A 13,741-nucleotide genomic window follows, 5' to 3' on the forward strand; every position below is an offset into this window, starting at 1 on the left:
TTTTTAAACTCCTATCCTTCTTTGGCCAAAAAGTCGTCCAGTGCAAAGGGTTAATAGTAATTCCAAAGAAATGGAAAATTGTAAATTGGATACGTTGACCAACATCTAACGAGCGGTGTCTGTACTAGACCCATCCAAATCATCAGTTCGCTAACGTTCCAGCACCCCGACAGTCGACTTGGGCCCCACGAGAAACTCAACCGAATCGCGCTGAGCGACGAACGCGTTAACCTGTTTACCGAAATTCGGGTATTTATTGGAACATTTACCCGAGTCTTCGAGAAAACGCGTGTATGGCGAAAAATTTCAAAGTACGTACGGCTCGATCCCCGAAGAAAGTTCCCCGAAGTACATTCAACCTCTCTGGACGGACAGGTTCGCAGTTTCTACGGTGACACTAATCCGGGCCCAAGTGGAACGCGCGAATTTATTCGCCCATTCCACAAACCTACAATTTCTACAGGTGTCCCAATTAACGCGGCGTTTCGTACGGAATTAAACGGGCCCGAGGTGGCCGTTAACGGCGTCCGAAGCGGGGTAAAGCAAAAGGCCAGCGATCCACATGCTAATTTGTATTTGCCATCGCGGTGCAAAGGCCCGCCTCGTAACGACCCAGCGGTCGCAGAATAATAAGCGTCGAGCCTGTTCTTAATCATCGCCAAATATTCTCGTCGCGCAAATACCCCAGAAACCTAATGAACCCCATCCGCGAGAGAGCGTTCCCCGGGCCCCTCGTTCCCCAGGTTCGCCACCTCCTTCTCCGCTTCTTCTTCTTCATCATCATCCAAGCGTTCACGTCCGGTTCCGTGAACCGTTCTATTCGCGTGGTTCGTGCAACTAATTAAGCGAGCCTCGTCCACGGAAATCGTTGAACCGGCAGCTGCCCGGCGTGCCAGTCCGCGATTCCGGGTAACAGACCGACTGTCTGGCTGCCAGAAACAGGACGATCGCGATTTTCCCTCGCTGGACAACGCGACGAGGCGGAGAGACGAGAGGTTGGACGGACGAGGAGACGGCGAAACGGAGAAAAGAAAAGAGAAGAAGAGCAGAGCCTGCGGGAGCAAGGCTGGCCGGGTTCCAAGCTCGCTGAAAGGGGCAGAAAGAGCAGAAGGAGCAGAAAGAGCAGCACGTGCTTCCGACACCGCGGCATTTCGTGAATCGTGACTACGGCCGCGACTCCATGGATAATTTTAGCATCGGCCGATCGAAATTATTTTCGCGCGCCGGCTCCACCAACCCTCTTGTGCTCTCGCTCATCTATAGGCCCCTGGGCGCTCGTAAATTCGCGGGAAAAACGAAACTGCGACCACCTGACACACCCGGGACCACTCGTCGCGCGGTTCTCCTCACGATGGTCCCGAAAAGACCCGGCTCGCGTGACGCAGCGCCAGCTTTCAATGGCGACCGCCGCGGAAAATTGGGCCATCGCCGCCACGGACGTGTGCCAGTCATGGAGCGCCGTCGAGACGCTCAGACGTTGGCAGTCTGCGACGTGATCGATCGTCGTTTTATTGGGAGCACGCGTGACCGATCGCTGTTTCCACTCGTTTCTAACACCCTGTCCCGACGTTACGACGAGGGACAGGTCGAGCCGAAGAATACCGCGCGAAAGTGTTTACGACGAGCAGGAGAGACTTATCGTTCGAAGCAGTACGCGAAGGGCCATTTTTAAGCCGCCACGATTCTCCTCGTGCTCCCCGTTGTTATTCGGTATCTCGGCCGTGGGACGTAAACAGATATACTTTCCGCGAGTTTATGGATTTCATTCTCTCAACGGGCCATTCAGGTGTCTCGACAAATCAAGCGGGGAAACAGTGTTCTTGGAAGCGTGTCTCGTTCCAAGAAAATACGTAAACGCGCGAAAGTACGGAAAATTACCAATGGCGGTTGACTTTGTACCCCGTGGCTGCGAGTTTGATAGATTTAGGAGCTTCGAGTTCTTTTGCTTCCACGAACCCATCGCTTCCAAGTGGGCCACCATTTTTGTTCCTAGATCTCGGATAGAGTCTACGGCTAACGAGGTGCCGTTTATTTTTGAGGAAGGTTACACAGCCGAGAGACGCTTTGTCTATCTCAATCATTCGAAGAATCGTAAACAAGATTTTCCAATTAATTTTTCGTCTTCGGGCCAATGAGAACGATTCTTCTTATTTCTATGCCAGTGACAGCGTCACGTACGTTGATAAAGTCACTCCAGTGTAAAATGGCTATGGCAGCGTGCCAACGAGGACGACGTTATTAGGTTATTCATTAATTCAGGACGAAATCCCCGGATTCGAGCTTCGGCCGATATAACAAATCGTTGTCATTTACCATCGAGGCTAAACTTTAAACTTCGCGCGCGCTTAATCGCGCCGTAATGACTGATCCCTCTCGCGCTCGTGCTAAATTCGAATAACGACTAATCCCGCTTAATTAGAATATAAATCGTAGAATCTCGAATTTTCCAAGCATACAACGATAAAATTAGCCACCGACTCCAACCTTCTGCAACTCCTCCATCTTTGTAAATAGAACCTGATTTATCAAAAATTCCCCTTCTGTCGAAATTCTTTCCTCCTCTTACAATAATCGTAAGAGACGTAAATTTCGCGACTAAAATGGATTTTAATCTGCGATCGAGTGGCTCGGTAGCCCAATTCCTCGGCGAGAAATCGGCGGTCGCCTGGTTCACGCGAATTGGAAAAATCTGGGCGGCTATCGGCGCGATTTCCCGGCTGGATTTCACGCGACGTCGGGCACGCCGCGTTACACGACGAAGCGCCGCGACGAAATACGTCGCGGCAAGTCCGCTCGCGTTTAGTCACGCGGTTGTCAAACGGCAACAAGAACCGGAGAACCACGAGGGCAGGGGTCTCTCCACGCCGCATCGGCTCGTTTGATTAATATAATGGAAACAGGAGAGGCGTGACTCGATACTTTCCGCGGTCCCTGGCCGCAGTTACACGCGATCCACGGTTAATCCACGTGTGTACTAATTAGCGACGGATGGATACCGTCTGACAGACAGCTTTTCATCGCACGGCTGAACGCTCGACCGCACCTCGCTCGAACACGCGCTATTTCGAGGCAATGGAACAGTGTCGTCGCTTGTTTGCCAACTTACTAACGTGCTTCTTGTCCTTTATTTTTCTCTCCTATTCCTTTTTCCCTTCCCTTTTCTTTCCTTCCGACAGATATATACCGCGAGCTTGATAGTCGCTTAATTCGAGCGAGAAAATGGTGTAACGGACGAATTACCGTGTTTTGAGCTTGCTGGATCGAGCTTCGAACAACGTCGACCACAGTTAGTCATTTTCTTCTTATCCGGAAAGATTATTTTTCTCCATTGCTAGGAGTCGAGAACATTTTTTGAAGATTCGCGAATTAGCTTCGCGAAGGATTCGCCTAGCTCGTTACAAATTTTGCACGTCGAATTATGCAAACGAGAGTCGCCTAGAAAAATCCATCTCCGATTCAGTAGTCGATACATGTATCGAGCATCGATCACCGATTCGATAGTCGATACATGTATCGAACGCGTAAATTTTATTAGGTTCTCAAACGAGCCCAGGACTCGTCTTCTTTTTACGCAAGATCTCGTTTCGTGATGAAATTTCGGTTACCATGCAAAGTGCTTTTCGATGTAATCCCGTTATCTCTTAATAGTTGGTCTAGCGTGATGTGTCAAAGTTTGCGTAACAACGTCAGGTGTAATAATTTTGAGAGCAAGGGAATTAGAAGTTCGATTTTCGTAACTAAGTCTCATTCCATCAACGAAGTCGTCTTTTCCATGACTCGAGTTTCGTATTTCATTTCATTTCTTTCTTCTATGTCATACTTTTATTTTTTTATTTTTTACTTTCGGAACTGAATACAGGCTCAGGGTAATAAAGTTCAAAGAACTTTCGAACGATGAGAATTTACATGCCGAAATTCCCGAGTTTTCTATCTATCGCTTAGAACGTTGGTATGTAGGTGTCACGAGAGAATTACACGTTAACAGAATGGACGAATTCGCGGAAGAGGCTTGAACCATTGCCAGCTGGTTGAGTTTTTCGATAAATATCGCTCGTTTGCAAACACGCCACTTGCCTACTATTTCAAACTTTGAACGAGTTAGCGTCGAAGAAAGTCATTCGACGACATCTCGCGTATTTCATCGGGTATCCCCTTGACCACGTTGCATCACTGTTATATGATTTAAATAAGAATAGACAAATATATATCCACGCTGAATCACGTCTAACGTTTATCTAAAGTATTCGACAGCTGTTGGCACGACCTGTGCACGAATAATTCTATAGTACTTAAAAAAGATTTAGTACTCATCAATTATTCCGTATTAAACGGTAACTCGAAAAGTTTCAATAGATAAACCATGAATCGCGACGTTTATGGCATCTTTACGACGGGTTACGACAGTTCGTGTCAAACAAAAGATTGGCTAAAGTAATTTTATTCCTTTGATTCGATATGCCGTAACGCTATACACGCTGCCAACTGCACTCTGCTAATTCGATAACGCGGGAAAAATTGATATCTTCGAAGTAATTTTACGATATTACTTGTCAATTATTCGGACAATTACTCGGTAAGAAACAAATCGGAAGATTTGGACAGATAAATCAGCGATCCTGATATTTATTGCAGATTTATGACGCTATACTATACGACAGTTATATACTCGCCGTACGTTGTACCGCGACGGCAAAGGAAACTCTTAAGTCTCCAAAACGGCGTTTCAAAGAATCCAGGAATAACTTACGGTATCGAGACAGGTCGTTCGTATTTAAATCCAACTTACACACGGGCAATAATCGCTACACGGAACCACGATATCGAGCAACTCTCGAGAGTTGCGGACCCAAAATCGCGAGCCGCGCGACACTAGCGCCACCGCGGTTACCTAACTACCGGCCGCGATCGGTCCAAGAGTTCGTTCCATTCACACGACTAAACGGTACTAAATAATGGTCTAACCGAGGTTATATCGTCGACGGTGTGTATCGGGACGTTCGGATCGATGGAAATTGATTTAAATAAACGCGGTAACGAGACAGCCGGAGAAATTTATGCTCGACACCGCGGTGGGCTCGCGGCCTGCTAATTCGTCCGCGATTTGAGACCTCCCTGCCCCGTTTCCGCATAAATCTCGCGTGGGACATTGTGTTATTTAGCCGGGAGCCGACCTGTTCGACAGTCTATCCGGACGTAAATTGGCGGCGTTGCGCCACCGTTGAAAAATCGCCTTCGGTCGTTAATCATCGCGCGGCGACGCGCGGCTGATTATTATTCCCGCATTAGCTCTTGAAATTGAAGAAAGACCTGGAATTACTCGCCAGCCCCAAGGACGTTAATGACCGCGGAACACGAGTTATTAGTCCTTTCCCCGCTACGTTCTACACCTGGCTCAATGCTACCGCGCGACACGCTCCCGATGGCAGGTTGCTAGCAACTTCGTTTACCTCGAACATGATACCGTGTCCGGTATCCGTGATACGCGCATCCGGATCGAGCATACGAAAGCGAACGAAGGCTCTGCATCTCGCCTTGCTCCACTTTGCTCACCTTTGTAGCCCATCGTGGCTTGGCTCGGCTTTTTTGGGGAAAGGAGGGCCTCCGAGTGCTAGAAAGTGTGAAATTGACCGCGGAAAGCGGCAACGAGAGTTCTTTCAGCGCGAACGCGACGATGATAGGGAGAACCGAGAGGTTGCATCGACGAGATTTACAGATTATCTCGGCTCTTCGCTCGTTTCGGCTCGCTTTGAACGAGCGAAAGTACTCGCTTCCTTTTTGTAATACACGCTTCACTTTGGTTATACCTATACGAACTTTTGCTGAAAGCGAGGAGATTTTGGAGTAGAACCTTTCCCTGGGAAGAGAAATACAGATAAAACCTAAACTTTGAAATACGTATTATACATAAATTTTTCTTCCGGATAAAATTTTCTCCATTGAAATTCGCAAGAACGAAGTTACCAAGAGATTGCAGTTCTCGTTCAAGAGTGACAATTTTCTGGGAAAATTTCACTCGGTAGCCGACGAGGTTGGTGAAAAATCGGAAGGTGGGACCTATCTCCAACGAGAGACACGTGGGCAGAGCGAGTCGAATCGCGACGCGAGACGAGAGTAACTTATTAGGGGGCAGCTTGATGCGTCCGGACATGTTAATACTTATCATAATGGGTCCTTTGTCGCGGCGCCTGCCAACAATGCGTTCGTTATTGCGCTACCGCGGCTCCTGCAGTTGCGTTTGCGTTAGCTAGCGGCAGGCCAGCTGTGTTCTTACCCGCGTCATTAGCGAGTCATTGTTTCATTCCGCTGTTTATTCGCTCGGCTCTGCTGCGCCGTCTGCAGCACGAGAACCAATTTTTAAGCGATCCACGGCCATTCGCGAGCGAGCTGCTGGTTATTTGTTTACGATTAGCTCGTTCTTTGGTACAATGTAGTTTCACGTTCAGTCGAGGTAGCTTTGCTCTAGGGTAATAAAATTACGGGGACTGCTAGTTCATATTTAATCTCTTAATTTTCCGACGATATTTAGGCACGCAATTATTTACGTAATTTAGAAATATTTGAATATAGATATGAAATATATGAGAAATAAAATTAGCGACAAGTACCAGTGTCCTAGTGTAATTATCCATTACGACGGACAATAGGAATTTAAGGGGAATATGTGCGAAATGAACGCTACTTTTGGAAACAGGGGGTCACTTCGGGACACCTGGTATGATTTGACTACTAATTGCGGGAAGGCCGTTGGTGTAAGTTATTTAAGAAAATCGGTCATTATTTTAAGTACGAGGTATTAAAAACCGAAGCTACCGAATGCGCGTAAAAATAACACACGAAAAGCACGCAGAAGAAGGCATGCGCAGGACCATTTTCATAATTATTATTGGAAACATTAAACCGAAACTCGTTATACTTCTTTACCTTACCGCGATCGATGAATTGCAAATGAAACGTTTCACCCAAGGCCGTCGAACAATGAGATCTTGAAATTTATACTCTAATATTATGGAGGTACGTAGCCGGGGAAAAACAAAAGCGAAACAGGGAGACCTTTGTTTCCGAGGCCGCGGATATTAGTAAAAATCTCACGTACACGGGCACTGCCATCGAAAACATTCACATACGTCCGCTTTGGTGGTCCCTGGACCACCCTCCCTTTCGAGCTGACGATTCCTCTCGTTTGAAAGGATATTGTAAGCCTACGCCACAGCCGCTTCTCTTATTTTCATCTTTCGGAACCCCGTTTTTCGTGGGGCTGCGCGACGGCTGTGCCCCCTCGCCGCACGCCACTTTTCTTTCCGTCCGAATTTGTCTACGTGATCGATGATCCGATCACATCGCCACCATGTATAATTCAGCAGTAATTCATTTGCAATTTCAGTAATATTTCATTAGCCACCGTATGTATCTGTCCTGCAGCTTCGCTTTTTACAATATCGCTGATTTAAATACAATTGCTTATATATCCATGTTAGGGCCGAATATTATAAATCTTCTAATTCAGACGTAAGACTTATTAAAATTTTTTCGATGCGCGTTCAATCCATATTCGAATTTTTAAATTTGAATTTTCAGATTTCGATGTTCGAATTGGAACTCTCCGACGCCATAACCATCGCGCTAAGATATTCATTATTCACAGCTTTGGAACAGAAAACGCTGATCCCTCTCGAGCTAATGACGCTGTTTGCCTCGAGACTCAGAAGTTGACACTCTCTCTTTCAAACGTTACCCCTTTTCGGGCAGGCGACATGACAAGCTTTTCGCTATACGTGACCGTTCCGAAATGAAAAATGGTGGGTCGAGCTCGAGATGAAAAGAACCACATGGCCCGAACGAAGAAGAGAGGCATCGAGGAAAAGGAAGGGTGCGCTCGAATTTCATGAAACCTCTTTCCACGGTAATCTGTCCTGATCTGGACAAGGGCTGACAACTTTCTATGCATCGTTCGAGGAGATCCTCGAAAGTAGACGTACCAAAGAGGATTTTCCAAGGGGATCGCGTTGATTATCGCACGGTAAATTGAAAGTAAATTGGAACCGTCGGAAATAACGAGCGTCCACCCCCTACGGGGTCGTCTTTCATTCTAATTACGCGTTTTCGAGCAGTTTCGATTCAAGAGGCGTGCTCTAAACGCCCAAGATTTAGATCTTATCAACGACAAATTCTATTCTGTTAGCTACAGACAATTATACGATACGTTTCACTAGAGTCGACGTGACTGGAAATTATTCCTTCCATTTTCTTCCTTTTCCTATCACCATTCCAGATGGAAATCATTGTTCCTTTATGCTTTTATAATTATTCTTGGAACCGCGGAGAGGAAATAGAACAGATCTAATTACGCTCTTGCTTTTCTCTTTATATGCATTTACATCTATCGAAATGTGACAGAAATATAGACATACATCATGCAAGATCCACTCACCCTCGTACATCTGCGCATACTGCGGAAAACCGGCCGCCCTCAGCCATTTGCAAGCCTCCTGTGCTTCGATCTCTGTAACAGAAAAGCACACCGATTATTCGCAATTATTCCAAAAATTAAACAAAAATCCAAGGTACATTCACCAATTCCTATATCAACAAATAAATCCTTCGAAATCAGGAAATTATCAAGTACAAGGAATACAACAAAAGGGGGTAAAAGATATTCAAAATGACCGATAGGATCTTAGAACATGAGAATACTGAGAGAACGATCCAAAATGGCGTAGGTCTGTTAAACTCGAAAATAATTTACATCCCTCGTCGAGTCTCTGACACCCCTCTAGCGAATTAAACGGCGAGGATCGGAATCATTATCGACGACAGCCGGATCCTCGCGATAAACTCGTTTGCAGCGAAGCGCGCGAAGGGGAATAAAAAAGGATCGGGATCGGCATTTACATGAACAAACATTCTGGTCATTAGCGGCCGGGATTCCTCCGTTTGGAGCGCACGACCCTGCTCGTTTGGTGAATGAAGGCCTCTGGTCGGAAAAAGCGGCGGCCACGACGAAAACGGTGCTCTTCGTTATGCGAGACGAGATGCCTTGGCTGACAGCGGACGCGAAAAACTCGCGAGCCCGGTGTGTCGCAGCGCGAAAGGAATGCACCGCGACGGAGCTGCGAGACGAGGGAAAACGGTCGTCCCAGGGGGAGGGAGTCGCTAAAACGAGGCAGGAATTTATTCGCGACCAGGTGGAATGATCGATCGACAAGCTGGAACCCGGGGTATTCGTGTCAGTTGTTCCAGCGACGTGGTCGACCCCGAAGGGTTTTCTTCTGCGGATGAGGTTGCTTAGGAGCGGAGGCAGATTGAAATAAAGTTCTGGGATGTTTGAGCTTTTTAAGTCGGAGGTCTGTCATCTCGCTTGGTGATCCGTAACGTTCACTTCTGATTTCTTTCGACCAGCGACTGAAGGCAAGCTTCTTTCTAACGCTAAACATGCCACGGACTAAACGATCCTTCTTATATTTTTAATTAAAAATTATCGCTTTGCCTGTCTTTGCAATTTTTCTTTTAACACTAGGTTTACGGACGCTATCTGTATACCTATTTCTACATATTTGACACTTGACAAATTGACGGGTAAAGGAAACCACGTGTCATTTTTTTTTAACGATTAGTTTAATTTAAAAACAATTACAATAATAACAATCTTAATACAAGTTAACTAAATCTGTTTCCATCGTATAATTGGAGCAACCCATCCGTCAAATTGACGAATTCCGTAAATCTAGTATTAATATACAGGGGCATAAATATGGACAAAGTATTTTTCATATTTGACGCAGTGTCTTACTGGGAATACTAATATTTCTCCTATTCTGTTTGCACATGTTCAAAGTGCGATTCTTTAACTTAATTTATGAGTATAATTTGTATAATTAACATTGCCTGATTTTTAACTAAAAAATGCATCGTTGAAATGGATATAAGGAATATTGGACGAGGAGTTAAATAGGGAATCCAATTTTGTGCCAAAAATTAACTTGTTTTATTTTTTAAATATAAATTTTCTTACTTGTACAATATACTGATAACTAGTAATTAATATTTCATTGGATCACCTTTGTTTTCTCTACAAATTGTCAATTATAGCGTACAAATTATTAAAATTGGAAGGTTTCACCATTTTAATTTTCTTTACATACTTCCAGAGATGGGGTTTAAATCGGGTGATTGAGCAGGTCAATGCATGACATTAATATTGTTTTCCTATTTATATACTCGCCACTGTAGGTATAATTAATTTTTCAATATTTCATCGGTCATTTCACCGGTCATGGTAGTTTGGTATTAAGGTATACTTCTGAGAATCATTTGACTCTAACAATAATAAATTCTAAAGATTTTCCATAATTTGCTGCAGCATTAGACGATAGAGAAATGGGGTCATAGTATAACCTAAGAAATATATTGAATTACACAGAGGTATAATTTCTATAAAAATATTTACATGATCTTTTAAAGATATCCTTCTAGCGTGAATCTTCGTTTGTCCCCTAATGGCGGAGAAACTTGGGTAACGTCTCAAACTTTACCGCGCGAATTTTATCGAAGACACGCATAGAAACGTGTCGCGTTTATCTCGTGTAAATAACAGCTCGTGAATGGAAAGGATGAATGACGAAAGAATGGGAGATTTCGTCTTAGAAACGTTGACAATGGAATGTTTCTTTGATAAGAAATAAGTGCCACTGAACTATGCTCATTCATAACCTATTTGGCATTTCGTCGCCTAACGCCGAAGATTAGATACGAAGCTCGCGCAGATAACTTTTTCGATTAAAGCGTCGAAAGAGTGAAATAGTGTCTCGTCTTATCGTCTTCTAGAATCGAGCAGGAAAATGTGTTGTAACACGAGTGTAATAATCGACACAACCTGATCTCTGCACTCGATAGTTCGAACATCTTTCGTGCATCTGTTGCATCTGCGAGGATGTCGAACTCTGAAGTTTCGAATTCCAATTTTTCAATAGAATTCTGAAGAACGAAATTCATAACTCGACGCGTTATCTTCCGAAACGATCTTCTTGTGTGTTCAAGAGATACGTATCTCACTTGTTTTTCAACGAATAAGCCATATATAATTATAAAATTGAAGCTTAATATTTAGCTGAGAGTTTATTTTAGATTCAACTACGGATTAAGAAATTTACGCAGAAAGTACTCTTCCCTAATTTGCATTTTGCTGGTAAGCTTTTTACAATTTTTACAATGCAACGCTGTCAACGCAAATTCGATAATGTATAATCACACGTGTGTATGAATTTTTATTCATCATAAATGATTAAATTTCTCTACAAACACGTTAAAATATTATCTTACAAAGGACATGCGTTAACACTATACCTATCAGGGTTCAAAAGGGTTCCATATTGTTAATTGTAATTGTGATTTTTCTTTTAATATAGGTATAACCAATTTTTCAATATCTCTTCGTGTTCCATATTTTTCTTATTTTATTTCTTCGTCTACTTATCATTTACCTGGTCATGTTAACACTAGAACTACCAACCCAGTTAAAATGACTGGTCCCAGAGTTTTCCTTTTTGCAATCACCGAGCACATACACCTGCTTTAAGAATAAAATTGGTATCGACTCATATTAACCCTTTGCACTCGAGAGGTGACTCTCAGTCACCGTTTGTTTTAATGCTATAACTTAAATAATAGATGATGACAATTATATTAAGAACATCAAAATAAAATTATTCTTTTCATTCGTTTTTCATGCAAATTCACGATTTTCTTTTCTAATTTTAGCATATAGAGTATCAGTGACCTTATAAAAATTGAAGAAGAGCTTCGAAAGAACTATAATCAATATATTCACTCATATTCATCGTACCGCTGAAATTACCATAATCTATGCACGTTATAGTTAGGTACTCATTAAAGATGAGTAGTTCTAGTGTTAAATTCAGAGTGTTTAATACAGAAACATACCCGCAACGTGAAAAATTAGAACAGAGAATCCGGAAGACCAGAATCCCTTTCTCCAAACCCCTATCGCATATTCATTCAGGAAAAAAGCAACCCGCAACTTGTTCTTCGACCTCGACCGTACCCCTCGATTAATCCTACCAGAGCAACGAATCTTCGAAATCTCCCATGATCTCCGCAACCCCTGCGTAACCTCCCTTGACCCGGCGAACTCGGCGTGAAATTTGCATAGCAGGAAGAAGGGAGGAGTACATGCGAGCGTGAAAAAAAGCACGAGAAGCATATCCGAGCGATCGCGAGAAATTTCCATGGGGGTCCGAGCCGGGTACCTCTTCCAAGAGCGGTATCGCGAAATTCCCACGAGAGATCGAGGAGCCGGAAACGGGAACAGGTCTTGGCGACGATGGCGCGAGCCGGGCTCTCTCGGATAGGAAGGGACCAGGATCTGAAAGCGGAAAGCAGGTGGCTCGGGTTGGAAAAACGCGGCGTCGAGGGAGCTCGGTGGACGCGTTTCAGCGTTCGAGGGAGTCCTGGACCACCCGCCGCGATGGAAAACAGAGACGATATCGTCATCGCGCGATAAAACCTAGGTACCTATCGCTATCGATACCGCCACGGTGAATTTATCGATTTCCAGAACAGCGGGAAGTCCGCTCCGCGGGTCTACGCGCCGCCAGGTGTGCAGAGAGCAGGAGAGAGAGGGAACGTCTTTATTTTCCGATCGTCGTGGCGCGCGACACGCGCTAGATCATGGATCGTGATCTATTATCGAGCGTTCCTCGTCGGTTAACCTCTACAGAGACGAATTTATCAACGTCGGAGAGAGATAATTCGTTTATTTATTCGGAAATATATGGACACATGCGAGAAAAATCCGCCATTTGCGGGATACAGAACCCTAAATGTCTCATATCGATAAATTGTGAACGAACCCTTATAACGAATACACGATTTAAAGTCTCCATCCTCTTTCTTAACCCTTTGCACTCGGTGATCTTTTTATCACAGGAAAATAGCGTTTCAAAGACAGTTTGCTATAAAGTCGATAATATTTCTAAAATAATAAGAAGGAAATCGTATAAAAATAATAAGAAAGATGTAAGAAAACAAATTAATATATAGAATTATTTTATTTCGACATTCCACACATAGCTGTGTTATTTTTAATTTGATATATTAATTAACCTCGATCTTCAGAATTTGATTGAATGGTGACATAGGGTCACCATTCGAATGCAAAGGGTTAATTATAATCTTCTTCATGTTCATCCCTAATGAGGGTTTTCACACTTTTCGTACTAAGTATTTGTTGCTTTGTTGAACATTTCTCATTTTACATATCGTTTACAACCATCCAAGACAGTAAGCTAGAGCGAATTCAAAGTCTGCCCTATATATTGTATTAAATCTAATTTCTATAATACGCTCACGGAATAATTTTTGTACTCAGTTCCTTTGTCTACGATATAACGTGAGAGTCGTAACAAGGAAGTCTAGCGAAACACGTGTGTCACGACTGAGGACATGGTTCGTAGGACCAAAGGTAAACAGCACGTGTCCGGGCTCCTGACTAATCTTCGTCGATGTCTTTCTGTTTCAGTTGCGTGTTATTCTTCGCCGCGTTCGGACTTAGGGCGTCGACGTGTGGCCGACCTTGCTGCTGATCATGGCACGGGCATCGCAACGTGAATCGCAAGGTAAGAGCTCAACGCTGATCTATTATATCCTATTTCCGTGTTTTAAAGTATTAATTCGACAGTTTCGTTTGTCCCGGGTCTTCATAATATCTTTGCTAATACGAGGGTGC

General features: G+C 44.0%; 1 protein-coding gene across 1 annotated transcript in view; it reads right to left on the reverse strand.

Annotated features, from left to right (window-relative positions):
* cv-c (RhoGTPase activating protein) overlaps nt 1-13,741 on the reverse strand; it is a 282,614-nt gene that overhangs the window by 74,542 nt on the left and 194,331 nt on the right. The window contains exon 7 of the mRNA XM_017900211.1: nt 8,429-8,500. Coding sequence (XP_017755700.1) covers nt 8,429-8,500 — 72 coding nt within the window. The remainder of the gene's footprint in view (nt 1-8,428; nt 8,501-13,741) is intronic.

Source organism: Eufriesea mexicana, unplaced genomic scaffold (genome assembly GCF_001483705.2).
Source record: "Eufriesea mexicana isolate 0111107269 unplaced genomic scaffold, ASM148370v2 scaffold1137, whole genome shotgun sequence".
Lineage (NCBI taxonomy): Eukaryota > Metazoa > Arthropoda > Insecta > Hymenoptera > Apidae > Eufriesea > Eufriesea mexicana.